Source organism: Carcharhinus amblyrhynchos, chromosome 18 (genome assembly GCF_965287045.1).
Source record: "Carcharhinus amblyrhynchos chromosome 18, sCarAmb.v2.hapA, whole genome shotgun sequence".
Lineage (NCBI taxonomy): Eukaryota > Metazoa > Chordata > Chondrichthyes > Carcharhiniformes > Carcharhinidae > Carcharhinus > Carcharhinus amblyrhynchos.
The window spans coordinates 48809091-48828438 of NC_137341.1; the positions used below are offsets into that span (position 1 = coordinate 48809091).

Here is a 19348-nt window from a genome sequence, read left to right on the forward strand (position 1 = left end):
ATGATAAAGGATTTGCAAAGACAACAAATTTAACCCTCAGACCACTTGTACTACTAAGCGGTCACCAAAGTTAAGGTTTCAGTTCACACACAAAGCCAGATAAAACCTGGTGACACTTAGAATCATACAGTGCAATAGAGGCCCTTCGGCCCATCAAATCCGCATCGACACATTAGAAGCATCTGAACTCTCACCTAATCCCATCTGCCAGCACTTGGCCCATAGCTTTGAATGTTACGATGTGCCAAGTACTCAACCAGGTACTTTTTAAAGGATTTGAGGCATCCCGCCTCCACCACCCTCTGGTAAAAAAGCTTTTCTTCACATCCCCAATAAACCTCCTGCCCCTCACCTTGAGGTTATGTCCCCTCATGACTGACCACTCAACTAAGGGAAACAGCTGCTCCTCCTCCACTCTGTCCACATCTCTCATAATTTTGTACACCTCGATCATGTCGTCCTTGCTCCAACGAAAACCCAACCTCTCTTCATAACTTCAATATTCCATCCCAAGCAGCATCCTGGTAAATCTCCTTTGCACCAACTTCAGTGCAATCACATCCTTTCTATAATATCAGAACTGCACACAGACTCCAGCTGTGGCCTCAAAGTTCTATACAACTCCATGATCTCTCTGCTTTTGTAATCTATACCCTGATTGATAAAGGTGGAAAATTGCACACATCTGCCAGGGCCCTTCACAGGCACCCAGCGATGGTTACTATAGGAAGTGTTGTGGTGGTGTACTTGGACTGTCCAGGTGAGCACACTGACAAGAACACAAGTAGCTCTACATTGCACCCAGCCTGTACTGCAGAAGAGCTTAGAAATGCTGGATGTTGGAGTGAAAAAGTGCTTTGATTCCATAGTCCTGTTGAATAAAGCTAACTGATTGCACTTATCCAAAGTAGAACTGTGTTTTGATTATCTCACTTTGATTAAGGTCACAGTGGGAATATTTACCAAAATAGCCAGTGTACTTATATAAAAATTGAAAGTGGGATAATGAAGGTCCAATTAGTTTAAGGGAGCCCATCTATATTCTTACACTTATGGACAGAAGAATTTGAGGGAACTACATGGTCATCGCTTCCCAAGGTCACTGCTTAACTGTACTTAAAATGATTAGAAAGTTTCCTTAAAAAAAACTTTAAAGCAATGAAATTGTTGTGAGGTCATTAATCAAGGACACAGTCATGTCAAAAGACCAGCTCTTGTACATTGGTACAATCTGCGCCCTTAATCATTCACATGCAGAGTTCCCATTTGTTAGCAGCTCCTATCTGTGGGCCTACAGAGATAAGATTACAAGTCATTCCGACAGATGCAGTTGAGTAAACATTTGCATGCTGAACTGGCCAAAGAACGATGGAAAGTAGGACCCCTGACCTCTTTGCAGGTTGCCAATTGCTTCATCATAATTCTCCATTTCCAGTTGGCACTGCCCCAGGAAGAAGTGGGCTTTAACAGACTGGCTATCCAACTCCAGGGCATGCTTACAGTCTGCCACTGCCTTATCAAACTGCTGCATCTTCACGTAACACAGGGCACGGTTTGTGTAGTAAACGGCCACAGATGGGTTACGGTTCTGAAAAACAAAGCCAAAGAGACGGAAATAAATATGAGGGTGAAGGGATAAACTGGAAAGTTACAGCTCTAATTAGCAAACTAAACAGTACTAACACAATGAAAGCAGTGCTGCGCTCAGAATAATATTGTATTAGAAGACAATGAAAAGCCTTGAAATTTTAATCAGGAACTAAATGTCTTTTGGAGCTTGCACATTTGCTAACTGTTAAAATTGATTTCTCTGTAATCTATTGCTTCCCGTTCTGCTTTTTCAGGCAATAGCAGAACTGTAAACATATTTTTTAAACCAAAGCACAGGAAAGTGTACGGATTTTCCAATGACTGGCAAAGTATTACAACATTGAGTGAAGTCTTTTCTAAGTTAGATGCATTTGGATCCCATCTCATTACAGTACTTCTGCATTCTTGCTTTGGGAAAGGAGAGAAAACAGAAAAGGAACGGAAACAAAAAGCCTTTTCACTTTCTCCCAGGCTAAGGATTTGCTTCCTGGGTGGCTTACGAGTGAAAACTTTAATTTCCATCCAGAATTTTCTGTCAAAAATGCATTCTTTTACCAGCACAGTGGTCGGCACTGCTGCCTCATAGCGCCAGGGACCCGGGTTCAATTCCTGGCTTGGGTCACCATCTGTGGGGAGTCTGCACATTCTCCCCATGTCCGAGCGGGGTGCTCTGGTTTCTTCCCACAGTCTGAGACACACACTGGTTAGGTGTGTTGGCCATGCTAAATTCTCCCTCAGTGTACTCGAACAGGCACCAGAGTGTGGCGACTAGGGAATTTTCACAGTAACTTCATTGCAGTGTTAATGTAAGCCTACTTGTGACACTAATAACATTAAACCATTTCAAAGGAGCCTATGAATCTTTGTATAAATATCTCAGGATTTTGGCCCAGTCATCCAGCAATAATGTCTCTTCACTGCATTGCAAATTTGGTAAAGACAATCTCACAAAGTGCCTAATTGCTGAAAGGTATGTTAGAAAAGCCACAGGCTCAGGAAAGAAGCTGATGGTCTGAGTATTGAATGTTCTTTATTTTGGATACATTCAGACACACGCTTTCTCTACACGTGAACATCCTCGAACATAAACTTCTAAGCAGCTAGTGAGCATGAGGTTACGTCAGATTCCTTCCCGTGACAAGAGTTTGGAACAACAAAGTTAATGTGAGGACTGAAGTCTACATCGACTGGGCATCAGAAACAACCTGGACTTACCCAGCAGCCCGGACAGCATCTGAGGCAGATCTGAAATGTTAAACTCTGCTTTTTCTCTCCACAGATGCTGCCTGGCCAGCTGAGTATTTCCAGTATTTTCTGTCTTTTACTTCAAATTTTCAGCATCCGCAGTATTTCGCTTTTGAATGATTCAAAAAAGAAATGAATATACAAATTAGGAGTGGGAGTAGGCCACATGGCTCTTCGAGCCTGCTCCACCATTCAGTAAGATCGTGGCTGATCCAACTATAGCCTCTTGCTTTTGTCAAGAATCTATCGAGCTCTGCCTTAAAAACATTCAGAGGCTGCTTCCACTGCCTTTTGAGGAAGAGTGTTTCAAAGACTAAACTTGAGACCATCATGGACTATTTTTTCTTGTCTGTCTTAAATGAGTGACCCCTTATTTTTAAACAGTGACGTCCCTAGATCTAGTTTCTTCCACAAGGGGAAACATCCTCTCCACATCCACCTTCAGACCCCTCAGGATCTTATACGGTTCAATCACGTCACCTCTTACTCTTCTAAACTCCAGTGAATACAAACCTAGCCTTTCTTCATAAGGCAACTCGCCCTTCCCTGGTATTAGTTTAGCAAACTTTCTCTGAACTGCTTCTAATGCATTTACATCCTTCCTTAAATAAGATGACCAATAAGGTACTCTACTCCAGATGTGGTCTCCCCACTTGCCTGGAATGGCTGCAGCTCCAACAACACTCAGGAAGCTTGACACCATCCAGGACAAAGCAGCCCGCTTGATTGGCACCACATCTACAAACATTTAATCCCTCCACCACCGACGCTCAGTAGCAGCAGTGTGTACTGTCTACAAGATGCACTGATGTGGGTATGCCGGCGTTGGACTGGCGTAAACACAGTAAAAAGTCTGACAACACCAGGTTTTAGTCCAACCTATTTATTTGATAATATACTCGCAAGCTTTCGAGGGGTTACCCTCTTCGTCAGGTGAATGGAGAGTTCTGGCCTCAGACAGAGCATATAAAGCACAGACAGTTTAGAGATTACTGATTAAAATGCGAATCCTTACACCTAACCTGCTGTTCAAGACCTGAAGTGGCTGATAATGTGAGTGGTAGGAGCACTGATCACAGTTTAAAGAGATGTGTATTGTCTCCAGACAGTACAGTAAGTGAGGTTTTGCAAACCCAGGCAAGTCACGGGGGTTACAGATAGTGCGACATGAACCCAAGATCCCTGTTGAGACCGTCCTCATGTGTGCGGAACTTGGCTATCAGTCTCTGCTCAGCGACTCTGCGCTGTCGTGTGTTGTGAAGGCCGCCTTGGAGAATGCTTACCCGAAGGTCAGAGGCTGAATGCCCGTGACCACTGAAGTGTTCGCCAACAGGAAGGGAACAGTCTTGCCTGGTGACTGTCGAGCGATGTTCATTCATCCGTTGTCGTAGCGTCTGCATGGTCTCCCCAATGTACCATGCTTCGGGACATCCTTTCTTGCAACGTATCAGGTAGACAATGTTGGCCGAGTTGCAAGAGTATTTACCATGTACCTGGTGGATGGTATTCTCACGTGTGATGATGGTATCCATGTCGATGATCCGGCATGTCTTGCAGAGGTTGCTGTGACAGGGTTGTGTGGTATTGTGGTCACTGTTCTCCTGAAGGCTGGGTAGTTTGCTGCGAACAATGGTCTGTTTGAGGTTGTGTGGTTGTCTGAAAGCAAGAAGTGGGGGTGTGGGGATGGCCCTGGCGAGATGTTCGTCTTCATCAATGATATGTTGAAGACTGTCACAGCAACCTCTGCAAGACATGCCGGATCATCGACATGGATACCATCATCACACGTGAGAATACCATCCACCAGGTACATGGTAAATACTCTTGCAACTCGGCCAACATTGTCTACCTGATACGTTGCAAGAAAGGATGTCCCGAAGCATGGTACATTGGGGAGACCATGCAGACGCTACGACAACGGATGAATGAACATCGCTCGACAGTCACCAGGCAAGACTGTTCCCTTCCTGTTGGCGAACACTTCAGTGGTCACGGGCATTCAGCCTCTGACCTTCGGGTAAGCATTCTCCAAGGCGGCCTTCACAACACACGACAGCGCAGAGTCGCTGAGCAGAGACTGATAGCCAAGTTCCGCACACATGAGGACGGTCTCAACAGGGATCTTGGGTTCATGTCGCACTATCTGTAACCCCCGTGACTTGCCTGGGTTTGCAAAACCTCACTTACTGTACTGTCTGGAGACAATACACATCTCTTTAAACTGTGATCAGTGCTCCTACCACTCACATTATCAGCCACTTCAGGTCTTGAACAGCAGGTTAGGTGTAAGGATTCGCATTTTAATCAGTAATCTCTAAACTGTCTGTGCTTTATATGCTCTGTCTGAGGCCAGAACTCTCCATTCACCTGACGAAGAGGGTAACCCCTCGAAAGCTTGCGAGTATATTATCAAATAAATAGGTTGGACTAAAACCTGGTGTTGTCAGACTTTTTACTGTACAAGATGCACTGCAGCAATTCACGAAAGATCCTTCGACAGCACCTTCCAAACCCACAACCATTTCCATCTAGAAGGACAAGGGCAGCAGATACATGGGAACACCACCACCTGCAAGTTCACCTCCAAGCCACTCACCATCCTGATTTAGAAATATCAGAACCATTCCTTCGCAGTTGCTGGGTCAAAATCCAGGAATTCACTCCCTAATAGCATTGTGGGTGTACCCACAGCACATGGACTTCAGCGATTCAAGAAAGCAGCTCATCACCGCCTTCTCAAGGGCAACTAGGGATGGGCAATAAATGCTGGCCAGCCAGCAACACCCATGTCCCACAAATGAATATTGTGCAACTGAAGCATAACCTCCCTATTTTTACATTCAATCCCCCCACAATAAATATTAACATTTTATTAGGCTTCCTAATTACTTGCTGTGCCTGCAGACTAAGCTTTTGCAATTTATGCACTATGACACCCAGATCCCTCTGCATCTCAGAGCTCCGCAATCTCTCATTTAGATAATAAGCTTATTTTTTATTCTTCCTGCCAAAATGGATAATCTCACATCTGCCCACATTGTACTCTATTTGTCAAATCTCTGCCCACTCATTTATGTGGCCTCCTTATGTCCTCTTCACAACTTGTTTTCCAACTTATTTATGCATCATCAGCAAATTTAGCAACCGTTCCTCCTTTCCCAAAGCAAGGAGTTGAGGCTCCAGCATTGATTTTTGAGGCACACTACTTGTTACATCTCAGCAACCAGAAAATGACCCATTTATGCCGACTCTGTTTCCTCTCTGCCAGCACGTTACCCCCTACACCCTGAGCTTCTACTTCTTGCAATAACTTTGATGTAGCACCCTACCAGCGGAAACATTAGTAAAGAGGTGTTTTCTACTTAATCATCACCCAATTGCGGGTGTTGAAAAGGAAGATATGTATACTGGTGCCTCAGTGAATCCTCTTCAATCAATTATACTGTAGAACAGGTTGGCAGATACAGATTGGACCAATGTGCTCATCATCCATTATTTGGCATCAAAAACAAATGTGACTCCAATCTCAGCACATGACAGGCCTTTATGCCCAGACATAGCATCTAGCCAGCTAAACCCTAAAGTTGCTGCTTCTACCCACTGTGCAAGTCTCTGCCATTCACCCGAACCTCATGACGGCAGCCTTTCATTGCTCACAGCTGCACAGACAAAAACAGAAAAGCAGATGGCGCCAGAGGAAAGAAATTAGAAACAAAAAAGACCTTTTTCTTTCATTAAGAAATGGGATGTGGGTATCACTGGCAGGGATAACATTTATTACCCATCCCTAATTGCCCTTGATTTATACAGCACCTTCCACATACTCCAGCCATCCAATCATGCTTTACAGTCAGGGAATTACTAATAAAACCCAGTAAGTCATTAGGTTACATTTTAGCTTCATTTGAAGCAATTTTTAAAAGCGGCATCTCGGCCTTTCGGCTAAGAGGCAAATGAGATCAAGCCTTGGAGGAGGAGCTATGCCTACTCCAATCAGCTTGGATCAACTTGTTGAGACTCTGTATTGGACTTGATTGGATTGAATTGGAATAAAAACAAAAAAAAAACTAGGGTAAATGCATGAGCATAGGGCCTGGGTGGGATAGTAGATGGTGCAGGCTCAATGAGTCGAATGGCCTCCTTCTGCACTGTAGGATTCTATGAAATTATTAAATATTTGGATCAGTAAAGGGAAGGAACAACATTCCATTTGAAAGTGTTGATTTCCCTATCCCATGTTAAGAATGTCCACTTCTACACTGGATTCACAGCACAGAAATGGGCCAGTTGGCCAAATAAGTCTTCGGCCCTTGTGTTTACCTAGCCTCCCCTCATGTTATTCACCTCTTCCACTTTCTCACCATTTGAGTAAAAGAACTTTCTCCTGAATTTCCTATCAGGGCAGCACTGTGGTTAGTACTGCTGCCACACAGCACCAAGGACCCAGGTTCGACTCTCAGCTTGGGTCACCATCTGTGTGGAGTCTGCACATTCTCCCCATATCTGCGTGGGTTCCCTCCCACAGTCTGAAAGACATGCTGATTGGATGCATCGTCCATGCTAAATTCTCCCTCAGTGTACCCGAACAGGCGCCAGAGCGTGGCAACTAGGGGATTTTCAATGACTTCATTGCAGTGTTAATGTCAGCCTACTTGTGACACTAATAACTAAACTTAACTTTTAAGGTTCATAAGGCTACTTCATATTAATGACAATTTGCTTTGGACGCCCTCAAGTGAAAACATCTTCTGAGTCTGGCTCTTCATTATTTTAGAGGCCACTATTATACTACTCCTCAGCCTTCTCTGAACAGGAGTAAAGAGATCAAATCTGTCCAGTCTTTCCTCATATCTCAATTCCTGTAACATCCTTGCAAATCTTTTTCCACAATATCCAAAACATTTTGATACCCTTTTTGTAATCTGCCTTTACTATAGATTTGCCTGTGCAGGTAAATGCAGATAAAAGTTTTTAATGTAAAACTTTCTACTTTTCAACAAGCGTAATGTTCTATAAAGATACACATACACAGAGAAAACAATCTCATGGGGTGAATAGAGAACATGGTTAGCAAGAGTTGAAAAAAAATGCAAGATCTCTGAAAAATGTAAAAAAAAAGCAATCAAAAAATGGATCTCAGAATCCTACAATGCTGGGGGCTGTTCAAGTCAGCGAGTCTGCACCAACCACAATCACAGTAAAAGTCTGACAACACCAGGTTTTAGTCCAACCGATTTATTTGATAGTAAACGCACAAGCTTTCAGGTTAGTCCCTTCGTCAGGTGAATGGAGAGTTCTGGCCTCAGACAGAGCATATAAAGCACAGACTGTTTACAGATTACTGATTAGAATGCGAATCTTTACACCTAACCTAACATTCTAATCAGTAATCTGTAAACAGTCTGTGCTTTATATGCTCTGTCTGAGGCCAAAACTCTCCATTCACCTGACGAAGGGACTAACCCGAAAGCTTGTGCGTTTACTATCAAATAAATCGGTTGGACTAAAACCTGGTGTTGTCAGACTTTTTACTGTGTTTACCCCAGTCCAACGCCGGCACATCCACATCATGCCAACCACAATCCCCACCCAGGCCTTATCCCCAAAACCCCATGCATTTACCCTGCTAATTCCCCTGACACTTGGATCAATTTAGCATGGCCAATCAACCTAACCTGCACATCTTTGGGCTGAGAGAGGAAAATGGAGCACCCTGAGGAAACCCACGCAGAGACAGGGAGAACATGCAAACTCCACACAGAGTCATCCAAGGCAGGATCAAACCCAGAACCCTGGTGCTGTGAGGCAGCAGTGCCGCCATTTAATAGCAAATGCCTCATCCTTTTATTCTCCAACACCTCTCCACCACGTTAAGAACCAAAGCATGTTACTTAGCCCTTTGAGCATATTTTGTTATTCAGTGAGATGATGGCTGATCGGTGACCTAACTCCATATACTCACTTTTACCTCATATCCCTTAAATACCAACAAGGCACAAGTTAGCCTTGGGCTGCAACACCCTCCACTTACCTGGGTGAGTGCAGCTCCAACAACACACGAGGACAAAGCAATCTGCTTGATCGGCAGCCAATGATTCTCCACATTAAATGCGACAGGGCATTGACTCAATATAATTATTTGCTAATTGTATTCTTATGTGCACTTTACAACTTTCTTCAGCAAGTGTTATAATTTACATGGTAAGGTTTGCATGAAAAAACTTGAGAATCTGTCAACTAATTACTGAACATTGTAGTCTATAATATTGATAATAAACACCGAGGAGTAATGTTTTAAAAGAATTCACTATTCATCACAGTGAGATCTTTGACACTGGATCCAGTTCACGGCAGCAGCAGGTGATTATACTGAATCCTGTCAAACAAGGGGGCTAGCTGCATTGTGTGGCACATCTGGCTTTTACTCAAAACACACAACTGCTTACATCGGATAATCACCTAATAAATAAAAGCAGCGATATATGATACATTCACATGCATGACATAACCTACATTTCATTCATCTATCTGCCTCTGCCTCGTACTGGCATAGCAATACTGCTTCTAGCAAAGTTGGGTTAATGTTCTATAATCTATCTTAAACCAGAATGATCAGAAAATATTTCAAATTTTGTACAACTTTATAAATAAAGGGAAATTTGATGGCTACCCTGGCAAATCAGATGAGAGGCTAGGACGTCTCCACATCCACAACTAATTAAGGGAGCAATCTTGCAAGGAAGGAGATAGTATTTTGGACGTCCCCATACCAAACACAAACTGACAACTGAGAATAAAACAAACCAAAGCTGTTTCAAATATCCTCCCTCTAGATTTCCCTTCCCCTGGGATATGAAGATAGGAAGAGGAGGAGGCTATTTAACTCTTCTAGCCCTGCCTGCCATTCAGTTGGATCATGGGTGATCTGGATCTTAACTCCATTTAGCCATCTTGGTTCTGTAACCCTGAGTACCATTCCCGAATAACATTAAGATAATGAATATTACCAGCTGCATTTAACTCAACAAAATGGATCAAAATAAATTATAGAAAAATCTTCTTACTTGAGTGGTATAGTGGTCAACCAGTTTACTTATCATCACAAGTTGGCTTACATTAACACTGCAATGAAGTTACTGTGAAAATCCCCTAGTTGCCACACTCTGGCGCCTGTTTGGGTACACTGAGGGAGAGTTTAGCACAGCCAATCCACCTAACCAGCATGTCTTTCAGACTGTGGGAGGAAACCGAAGCACCCAGAAGAAACCCATGCAGACACAGGGAGAACGTGCAGACTCCACACAGACAGTGACCCAAGCCAGGAATCGAACTCTAGTCCCCAGTGCTGAGGCCACGCCACTGTGCTGTCCAGACAAAGTACATTTTGAGATTGTCTGGGGAATTTTTCTGTCCCGCCCACCACAGGAATCATAGCGGGCTGGGGGAGGACCATGCAAAGGTCCATAGACCTCAGGCAGGAGTTTTCCAGTCTTGGGGTGAATGCAGTTGGTTGTTTGTTGTTTCTAATTTCCAATCAATAAAGGTTATAATGATCATGCAACTCAGCCTGGCATCAGTCTTTTGGTGATACAGATATTACCTGTGAAAGGAATCACCAAGAGGGCTACACAGCAAGCTGCCTGATATAAAATAGAATCCCGAATGTGCAGGAAGGTGCCATTTAGCCCACTGAATCTGTACCAATTCTCTGACAGTATCTTACCCAGGACCTCCCCCCATCCTATCTCTGCAACCCCACACATTTAGCATGGCAAATCCATCTAACCTACATGTCTTTGGACACTGAGGGGCAATTTATCAAGGCCAATCCACCTAACTTGCACATCATTGGACTGTGGGGTGGCACACTGGTTAGCACTGCTGCGTCACAGAGCCAGGCACCTGGGTTCGATTTCCAGCTTGGGTCACCGTCTATGCAAAGTCTGCACATTCTCCCCGTGTCTGCATGGGTTTCCTCCAGGAGCTCCGGTTTCCTCCCAAAAAGACGTGCTGGTTAGGTGCACTGGCCTTGCTAAATTCTCCCTCAGTGTGGCAACAAGGGGATTTTCACAGTAACTTCATTGCACTGTTAATGTAAGCCTTACTCGTGACACTAATAAATAAACTTTAAACCAGAACATTTGGAGGAAGCCGACGCAGAAATGGGGAGAACATCCATACAGACACCCAAGGCTGTAATTGTCCCTGGCGTGGTGAGGCAGCAGTGTTAACCACCGTGCCATCAGATATGAAATGGATCCAACAGATTGTACAAATTCTGCTAACAATCCATAATCAATAGTGTGTTACTGGCCAAGTGGGGCTTGTGTAAACATTATGACTGGATTCATTTCCATTCAACATCACTGTAAATGTGAAGGCTGACCTTCATACCACCATGACTTTGCACACATCACAGCCAGGATAAACAGTGAGCGCACAGACCCAAAACCTTGCTGTGTATTTTCATACAATATCTATTTTGTTTCCGTCTGTGACTCTCCACTCTAAATATTAAGTGAATACAAGTAATATTTGATCAGTGCTAGCATGCAGCCTTACCCATCTCCACCAGCAACAGGGGCACTCTTTCTGCTTCAGTTTATTCCTGACCTGCTGATTTTAAAAAATATTTCTATATATGGTGCCAGGGAGATAGAACCTTAGAGTGGCTCCATGAAAATCACTCAATGCACACAGTAATGGAGGAGCACTGATGAGACAGTCTAGGGAAAGACCACCTAATCATCATACCGAGATCTTACAAATACGATGTCATTGGACAACAATATAATAGCCCACGTGCTTCACATGTATTACGTAGAGTCATTGAGGTTTACAGCATGGAAACAGGCCCTTTGGCCCAACTTGTCCATGCCGCCTTTTTTTGAAAAACCACTAAGCTAGTCCCAATTACCCGCATTTGGCCCATATCCCTCTATACCCATCTTACCCATGCAACTGTCTAAACACTTTTTAAAAGACAAAATTGTACCCACCTCTACTCCTACTGCCTCTGGCAACTTGTTCCAGATAGTCACCACCCTCTGTGAAAAAAATTGCCCCTCTGGACACTTTTCTATCTCTTCCCTCTCACCTTAAACCTATGCTCTCTAGTTTTAAACTCCCCTACCTTTGGGATAAGATGTTGACTATCTAGCTGATTTATGCCCCTCATTATTTTATAGACCTCTATAAGATCACCCCTCAACCTTCTACGCTCTAGGGAAAAAAAGTCCCAGACTATCTAGCCTCTCCTTATAGCTCAAGCCATCAAGTCCCGGTAGCATCCTAGTAAATCTTTTCTGCATTCTTTCTAGTTTAATAATTTCCTTTCTATAATAGGGTGACCAAAATTGTACACAGTATAGATAATACACAGTATTACACTGTATATTATCTATTTAGATACAAATCACACAGTCTAGGATCGCATCAGAGCAGAAATACCACAACATCTTGTAAAAACACATCACATTTCTGTTCCTTCACTGAAAGAGGTTTCTGGTGCGTTCAACATTATGCTCAAAGATAAAGGGACATAGAGATGGAGCAGCTAAAGCAAAGGCAGATGGAGATCAATGTGAGAAGTAGTTTGGATCTGAGCAAGACAAATCAGAATCAAAATAATGTCCAGCATTAGAGGCAATTCTGTGCTCGGATAGCACTCACTAAACAATCCTGACTGTGCTAAGAATTATACAGAAGATCAATTTAAGATTGCCAGTTGGGCTCATATAACACATGCTAAAACTCACATATTCATACACAGGGTCCTGCCCTTTTCAGGCAGAAGACAAATCTCCATATTTGTGCCTTTTTCAATGAATTAAAAGCTTGGGAGCAGTCATTACATGGTTCATTCCCCAGGGCAATGGCTCATCCAATCAGAGTCAACCTGCCTGGTTTGAATTTGAATAAAGCTGGACTCTTAACCATTCCATGCCGCATTCATCATGGCAACACCTTCACCAATCTGAGCTAAACTGCCAATCAGCACTCTATCCTTATGTGGTATAAATTGTTGTTCTTTACTGGTGGTAATTTCTTGCCAGCTGTCCTGATAAGTGCAAGATATAAAGCTTTGCTAGCATAGCCGGAATCTTATCGGCACACCCGCCCTGATTCCAGGGGCAGAAGAGGTTTAGAGAATGGCATTTACAGGCGGATATTCCAGTAAAATTCCGCTCCATGTCTTTTTTCAGCAATACCCAAGTTCTGTATTACCAAACAACACTCAGATTTAGGTTTAGGCTTCCACGTATACAAATCAGCAAACAGTGTGCAGGTACAAAGATCAATCAGAAAGGGTACTGGAATGTGGAACTTTACCTCAACGGGGTAGACAAACAAAAGATGCCCCAGTTGTACAAAGCTATTGGTATTTCAGGAAAAGGTTCAATACAATGCAAGTTTAACAGAATGAGACCACAAGTAAAATTGTAGAGTAGGTTGCATAAATTTGGTGCACATTCACTTTAATGTATAAATTTGGAGCAGGAATAGGGAGATTATGTCGGAACTATATAACACATTAGTTCAGCCACAACTTGAGCAGTGTGTGGGGCTCTGGTCACCCCATTACAGAAAGGATATAATTGTAACAGGTAGGTACAGTGAAGGTCTATGGGGTTGTTGTCAGGACTGGGAAATTGCAGCTATGAAGAAAGATTGAAAAAGACCAAGACATAGGGGCAGAATTAGATCACTCAGCCCATCAAGTCTGCTCCGCCATTCAATCATGGTTGATATTTTTCTCATCCCCATAACTCCTGGTCTCCTTATTAATCAACAATCTCCCCATCTCTGTCTTAAAGACACTCAATGACCTGGCCTCCACAGCCTTCTGTGGCAAAGAGTTCCATAGATTTACCACTCTCTGGCTGAAGTAATTCCTCATCTCTGTTTTAAAGGATCATCCCTGTAGCCTGAGGTTGTGCCCTCTGATTCTAATTTTTCCTACTTGTGGAAACATCCTCTCCACTTGCACGCTATATAGGCCTCAGTATCCTGTAAGTTTCAATAAGGTCCCCCCGATTGATAGACTGGGATTGTTCTCTTGGGAATACAGGAGGCTGAGGGAGATTTGAATCAGGTGTGCAAAATTGAGAGGGGCATGGATAGAATCAGTGGCAAAAGGCCTATTGACTTTAACAGAGAGGTTAGAAATTACGGGACATAGATTCAAAGTGATTGGTAGAAGGATCTGAGGAGGTGGAGAGATGAGAAGATATATTTTCACCCAGAGGTTTTTGGGTGGCTAAAAGGGCATTTAAAACATCTCTGGATCTGCACCTGAAGTTGCCATAATGCAGCGCTACGGACCAAATGTTGGAAAGTGGAATTAGGTTGGGTGGCTCATTTTTCAGTTAGCACAGACACGATGGGCCAAGTGGCCTCTTTCTGTGCCATAAACTGTCTGATTATACGACTAGGCCATTTAGCCTCTTGAGTCTGTGCTATCATTCGATAAGATCAACTCTACTTAACTGTCTGAATTTATCACCTTTGACTCCCTTGTCAAATTTGAGTTTAGAAAGTGAAGGGTCAATGCCCCGTTTCTGTTCATGGGGAGGCGATGGCCTAGAGGTGTTATCGCTAGATTATTAATCCAGAAACTCAGCTAATGTTCTGGGGACACGGGTTCGAATCCCACCATGGCAGACGCTGGAATTTGAATTCAGTAAAAAAAAAATAAAAATTCTAGCATTAAGGATCTACCAATGACCACGAAGCCATTGTCGATTGTCAGAAAAAGCCATCTGGTTCACTAATGTCCTTTAGGGGAGGAAATTTGCCATCCTTACCTGGTTTGGCCTACATGTGATTCCAGAGACACAGCAAGGTGGTTGACTCTCAACTGCCCTCTGAAATCACCCAGCAGGCCACTCAGTTCAAGGGCAAGTAGGGATGGGCAATAAATGCTGGCCCAACCAGCGACGCCCATGTCCCATGAATGAATTGGGAAAAAAAGCAGACGACAGTAGCATATTCATACCTACCTCATCCTATTCCGCAAATTCCCAAGGGACAATAAAACGGATTATAGTCCAGAGGCAAAGAAGAAAGCTTTAAAAAGAGAGGATTTTCCACCTACCCCCAGCCTCGAGCTCACATTCCGCATGTTCAAACATAGTGATATTGCAAAATTGTGGGGAAAGCAGGGCCGGGAAGATGAGCAGCAGCTCAGTTAAAGAATCGAGACATTACAGGAAATCTTCAAACTGCACAATGCGAAATAGTCAACAGTGAATGAGGATCAATCTGTCCTTATAATGAAAAAACACTAGCTGACATCCAGAAATAAAGAGAATACTTTCATTAACAATTGTTGTTCTTTGCTTTGGGTAGAATGACCATGCAGTTAGTAAAAAAATGCAACTGTGCACAATTGGTATCTAATGTTCTGCTTGTCAAGAACTTCAGTGCACTGTGTCCCTTAAACATACAACTTGAAGACAGTCTTTTAGCATTCTGTAAGGTACTGATTCAGCTGATTCACATCCATCTCTGTAGCAATGGCATAGATTCAGAGTTGTGTGTGGAAGTGAAGCAAAATGAATCACACTTACTTTACATTGCAATCCAAAATACATCCACACGTGTACTTTAACACGTGTTCATATATATGCATGCTCTCACTTGCGAGTGCACACAATGCACACATTGTATGCACAAAGATGTACTGGTGTGTGCCAAATGCGCAATCATGCATGTGTACATCTGTCCACATGTGTAGTGTACACATACACACATGGGGACGCAATGGCACAGTAGTATTGTCACTGAACTCATAATCCAGAGAACTTGGGTTGTGCTCTGGGGACATGGGTTCAAATCCCACCACGCAGATTTGAATTCAATAAAAATCTGGAATTATAAGTCTCTGAAACCATTATTGATTGTCATAAAAATTCATCTGGTTCACTAATGTCCTTTAGGAAAGGAAATCTGCTGTCCTTACTCAGTCTGGAATGGGATGCTGGCCTTCATAGCGAGGGGGATTGAATATAAAAGTAGGGAGGTCTTGCTGCAGCTGTATAGGGCATTGGTGAGGCCGCAGCTGGAGTACTGTGTGCAGTTTTGGGCGCCGCACCTGCGCAAGGATATTTTGGCCTTGGAGGGAGTGCAGAGGAGGTTTACTAGGCTGATACCGGAGTTGAGGGGGTTGAGCTATGAGGAGAGGCTGAATAAACTAGGCTTGTACTCGGTAGAGTTTAGAAGAATGAGGGGAGATCTCATTGAGATGTATATGATGATGAATGGGATGGATAGGATAGAGGTGGAGAGACTCTTCCCGCTCAAAAAAGACAGTAGGACTAGGGGGCACAGCCTCAAGATAAAGGGGAGGCGGTTTAGAACGGAGTTGAGGAGGAACTTCTTTACTCAAAGGGTGGTGAATCTCTGGAATTCTCTGCCCGTTGAAGTGGTGGAGGCTGCCTCGCTAAATATTTTTAAGAAGCTGGTTGATGGGTTCTTGATAAGAGAGGGGATTAAGGGTTACGGGGAGAGGGCGGGAATGTGGAACTGAGCCACGACAGATCAGCCATGATCTTATTGAATGGCGGGGCAGGCTCGAAGGGCTAGATGGCCTACTCCTGCTCCTATTTCTTATGTTCTTATGTTCTTACCTGTGACTCCAGAGACAGGGCAATATGGCTGATTCCTAACTATCCTCAGAATTGAACTAGCAAGCCATTCAGTCCAACAGCAGCTCAGACTGGGCAACAAATGCTGGCCTTGCCAGTGATGCCCACATCCCATGAAAGAATTAAAAAACGTGCACAAACATATCCACAAATGCATGTATGCACGTGCACACACACCTGTGCCATATACACACACGTGGGTACTCATGTGCATGCACAGACATTGACACACACATGCCCCCAGCTGACCAGTTAATAAAACATGGATTAAAACCATGCTTCAGTCTTTGCAGCATCACAATAGCAATGTACATTAGCGTATCATATAAAAACACAAGAAACAGGAAGAGGAATAGGCTATTTGGGCTCTTCAAGCCTGCACCACTATTCAAAAAGATCACGGCAGACAAAAACAGAATACAGCCAAAGTTGAGTCTAGATGACCCTCCTAGACTCAAAACATAGATTCTATTCTCTCGCCACAGATGCTGTCCAACCTGTTGAGATTTTCCAGCATTTTTCTGCTTTTGTTTCAGATTCCAGCATCCGCAGTATCTTGCATTTAAGATCTTGGCAGATCTGGCTGTGGCCTCAGCTTTGCTTTCCTGTCTGCCCTCTCCATAAATTTTTGTTCCCTTGCCTGTCAAAAATGTATCTAACTCAGCCTTTAATGTATTCAATGACTCAGTCTCCTCTGCTCTCTGAATTCCAAAAAACAACCCACAGGAAAGAAATTTATCATTTCACTCTTGAATAGGAAAGATCCCATTCTTAAACTGTGCTCCCTGGGCAGCACAGAGGTTAGCACTGCTGCCTCATAGTTACTGCAAGACATTTTACACTCCAACTCCTTGCACTAAAGTCCAACAGTTTGATACTTGCTGTACTAGCATACTAACTTTCCATTTAAATAACATTCTATTTTTATATTTTCTATTAGTCTCACAAAAGTGGATAACATCAGTTTTCCACATTATAATCACCCTGCTAATTTTTACTTTCTCAATTAACCTGTCCATATCTCTTTGCAGACTCCTGCTTTCCTACATATATGGGGTGGCACAGTGATTGGCACTGCTGCTTCACAGTGCCAGGGACCCAAGTTCAATTCTGACTTTGGGTGACTGCGATCACCATGTCTGCCTGGGTTTCCTCCCATAGTCCAAAGATGTGTGGGGTAGGTTGACAGTGGGGGTGGGTGGTGTGCTGTAGCAGGATAAAGCATGGGACACAGGTGGGATTGCAGTCTATGCAGACTCAATGGGCTAAATAGCCTCCTTCTGTATTGTAGGGATATGGGTGGGATTGTTGTTGGCGCAGGATAAATGGCCTCCTTCTGCATTGTAGGGATTCCTTTTTTGTTCGTTCACAGGATGTGGCCAGCATTCATTGCCCATTCCTGGGGGGCATTTACGAGTCAACCACACTACTGTAGTTTTGGAGTCACATCTAAACCAGACCAGGTAAGGATGGCAGATTTCCTTTCCTATAGGGCATTAATGAACGATTTTTTCCCCAACAATTGACAATGGCTTCATGGTCATCACTGAACTCTTAATTTCAGATTTTTATTGAATTCAAACTTCATCATCTGTCGTGATGAGATTCAAGCCCAGGTCCCCACAGCACTAACCTGGGTCTCTGGATTACTAATATAGCGACAATACCACTACCTCCCCCTAAGATCTTATACCAATATAACTATCAAAACACAAGTGAAACAGGACAACAGGACCCCACCACAACAGTGTGATATTTATGACATTATCTACAAACAATGACAAACATTAAGCAGCTTATGATCAGCATACATGATTCTTATTATTTCCAAAAACAGAGCCTTCAACCACATACCCTATAATTATGCAACAGGTTCATAAACATATCTTTAGATCACTTTGCATCAGGTACAAAATAATTTGTTGCAATTTATAGTATGAATATTTCCCAATGTTTACACATGCACATAATAAATTATATACATGCTGGATTTGGAGCAATCAGGTTTCAATTACATCTCTACTGAATATGGCTGTATTCAGTGGAGGACTGTATATGGAAATATTTCCATATACACCTGAACACAACTGTTAATGTCAAACAAGTCATATGAACCCCTTCTATTCTGGCGTTTGACATTCAGATACAGGAAAGCAGGAATGACAATGCGCAATGAATGAATGGAGGGCATTAACGCGTCACTGGACAATGTGTCTGAGACTGAGCCGGTGTAGATTTCTTTCTGCTCTGTGGCCTCTCACTCTGACCCTGAGATACTCACTACGGCCTTGCTGTAGGAGGCCGCGGCTTCCTGGTACTTCCTGCTGAGAAACAGGCGGTTCCCTTGCTCCTTCAGCTCCTGGGCGGTCAGACTCTTCTCGGGGCTTCCAGACATGTTTGTGACTCCTTCCCCCCCTGGGTGAATGCAGAGAGGAGGGGGGCGAGGGGCTGAAGGGGGAGGGAGGGAAGGAGTGAGAGGGATAGGGAGGGGAGGGAGGGGGTGGTGGGGGAGGGGGGGGGGGAGAAGGCGGCTACTGAGGGGGCCTGTAGTCAGTGGGAGAGTCCCAGGCTGTGCAGGGGACCAGGCCCTATGCCTGTGTGTGGGTGGGTGAGGAGGGAGAGGGACCTGCGGGGTGATTGCCGGCCGGGTAGATTTGGAAGCGGGTGGCAGGGGGAGGCCCAGTGGATCCGGTCGGAGGTCGGGAGCGGGGCGGTGGGAGAAGCTGACCGGGAAAGGAGCCTCCTCCGCAGCGGCGGCGGCCACTGTTTGTGTACAAACCGCAGGTAACCAGCCGCGTCATTCACCGGCGCCCGCCAGTGACGTCGCGCGGCCGCTGACATCATCTCGGCGCGCCGAAGACGGG

General features: G+C 44.0%; 1 protein-coding gene across 1 annotated transcript in view; it reads right to left on the reverse strand.

Moving 5' to 3' along the window:
• The window catches only part of stub1 (STIP1 homology and U-Box containing protein 1), a 31680-nt gene extending 12717 nt beyond the window's left edge, over positions 1-18963 (reverse strand). The window contains exons 1-2 of the mRNA XM_080206980.1: positions 18766-18963; positions 1390-1588 (exon numbers count right to left, since the gene is read on the reverse strand). Of these exons, the coding sequence (XP_080063106.1) occupies positions 1390-1588; positions 18766-18879 (313 nt within the window). The 5' untranslated portion in view covers positions 18880-18963. The remainder of the gene's footprint in view (positions 1-1389; positions 1589-18765) is intronic.
• Between the last annotated feature and the right edge of the window lie 385 nt (positions 18964-19348).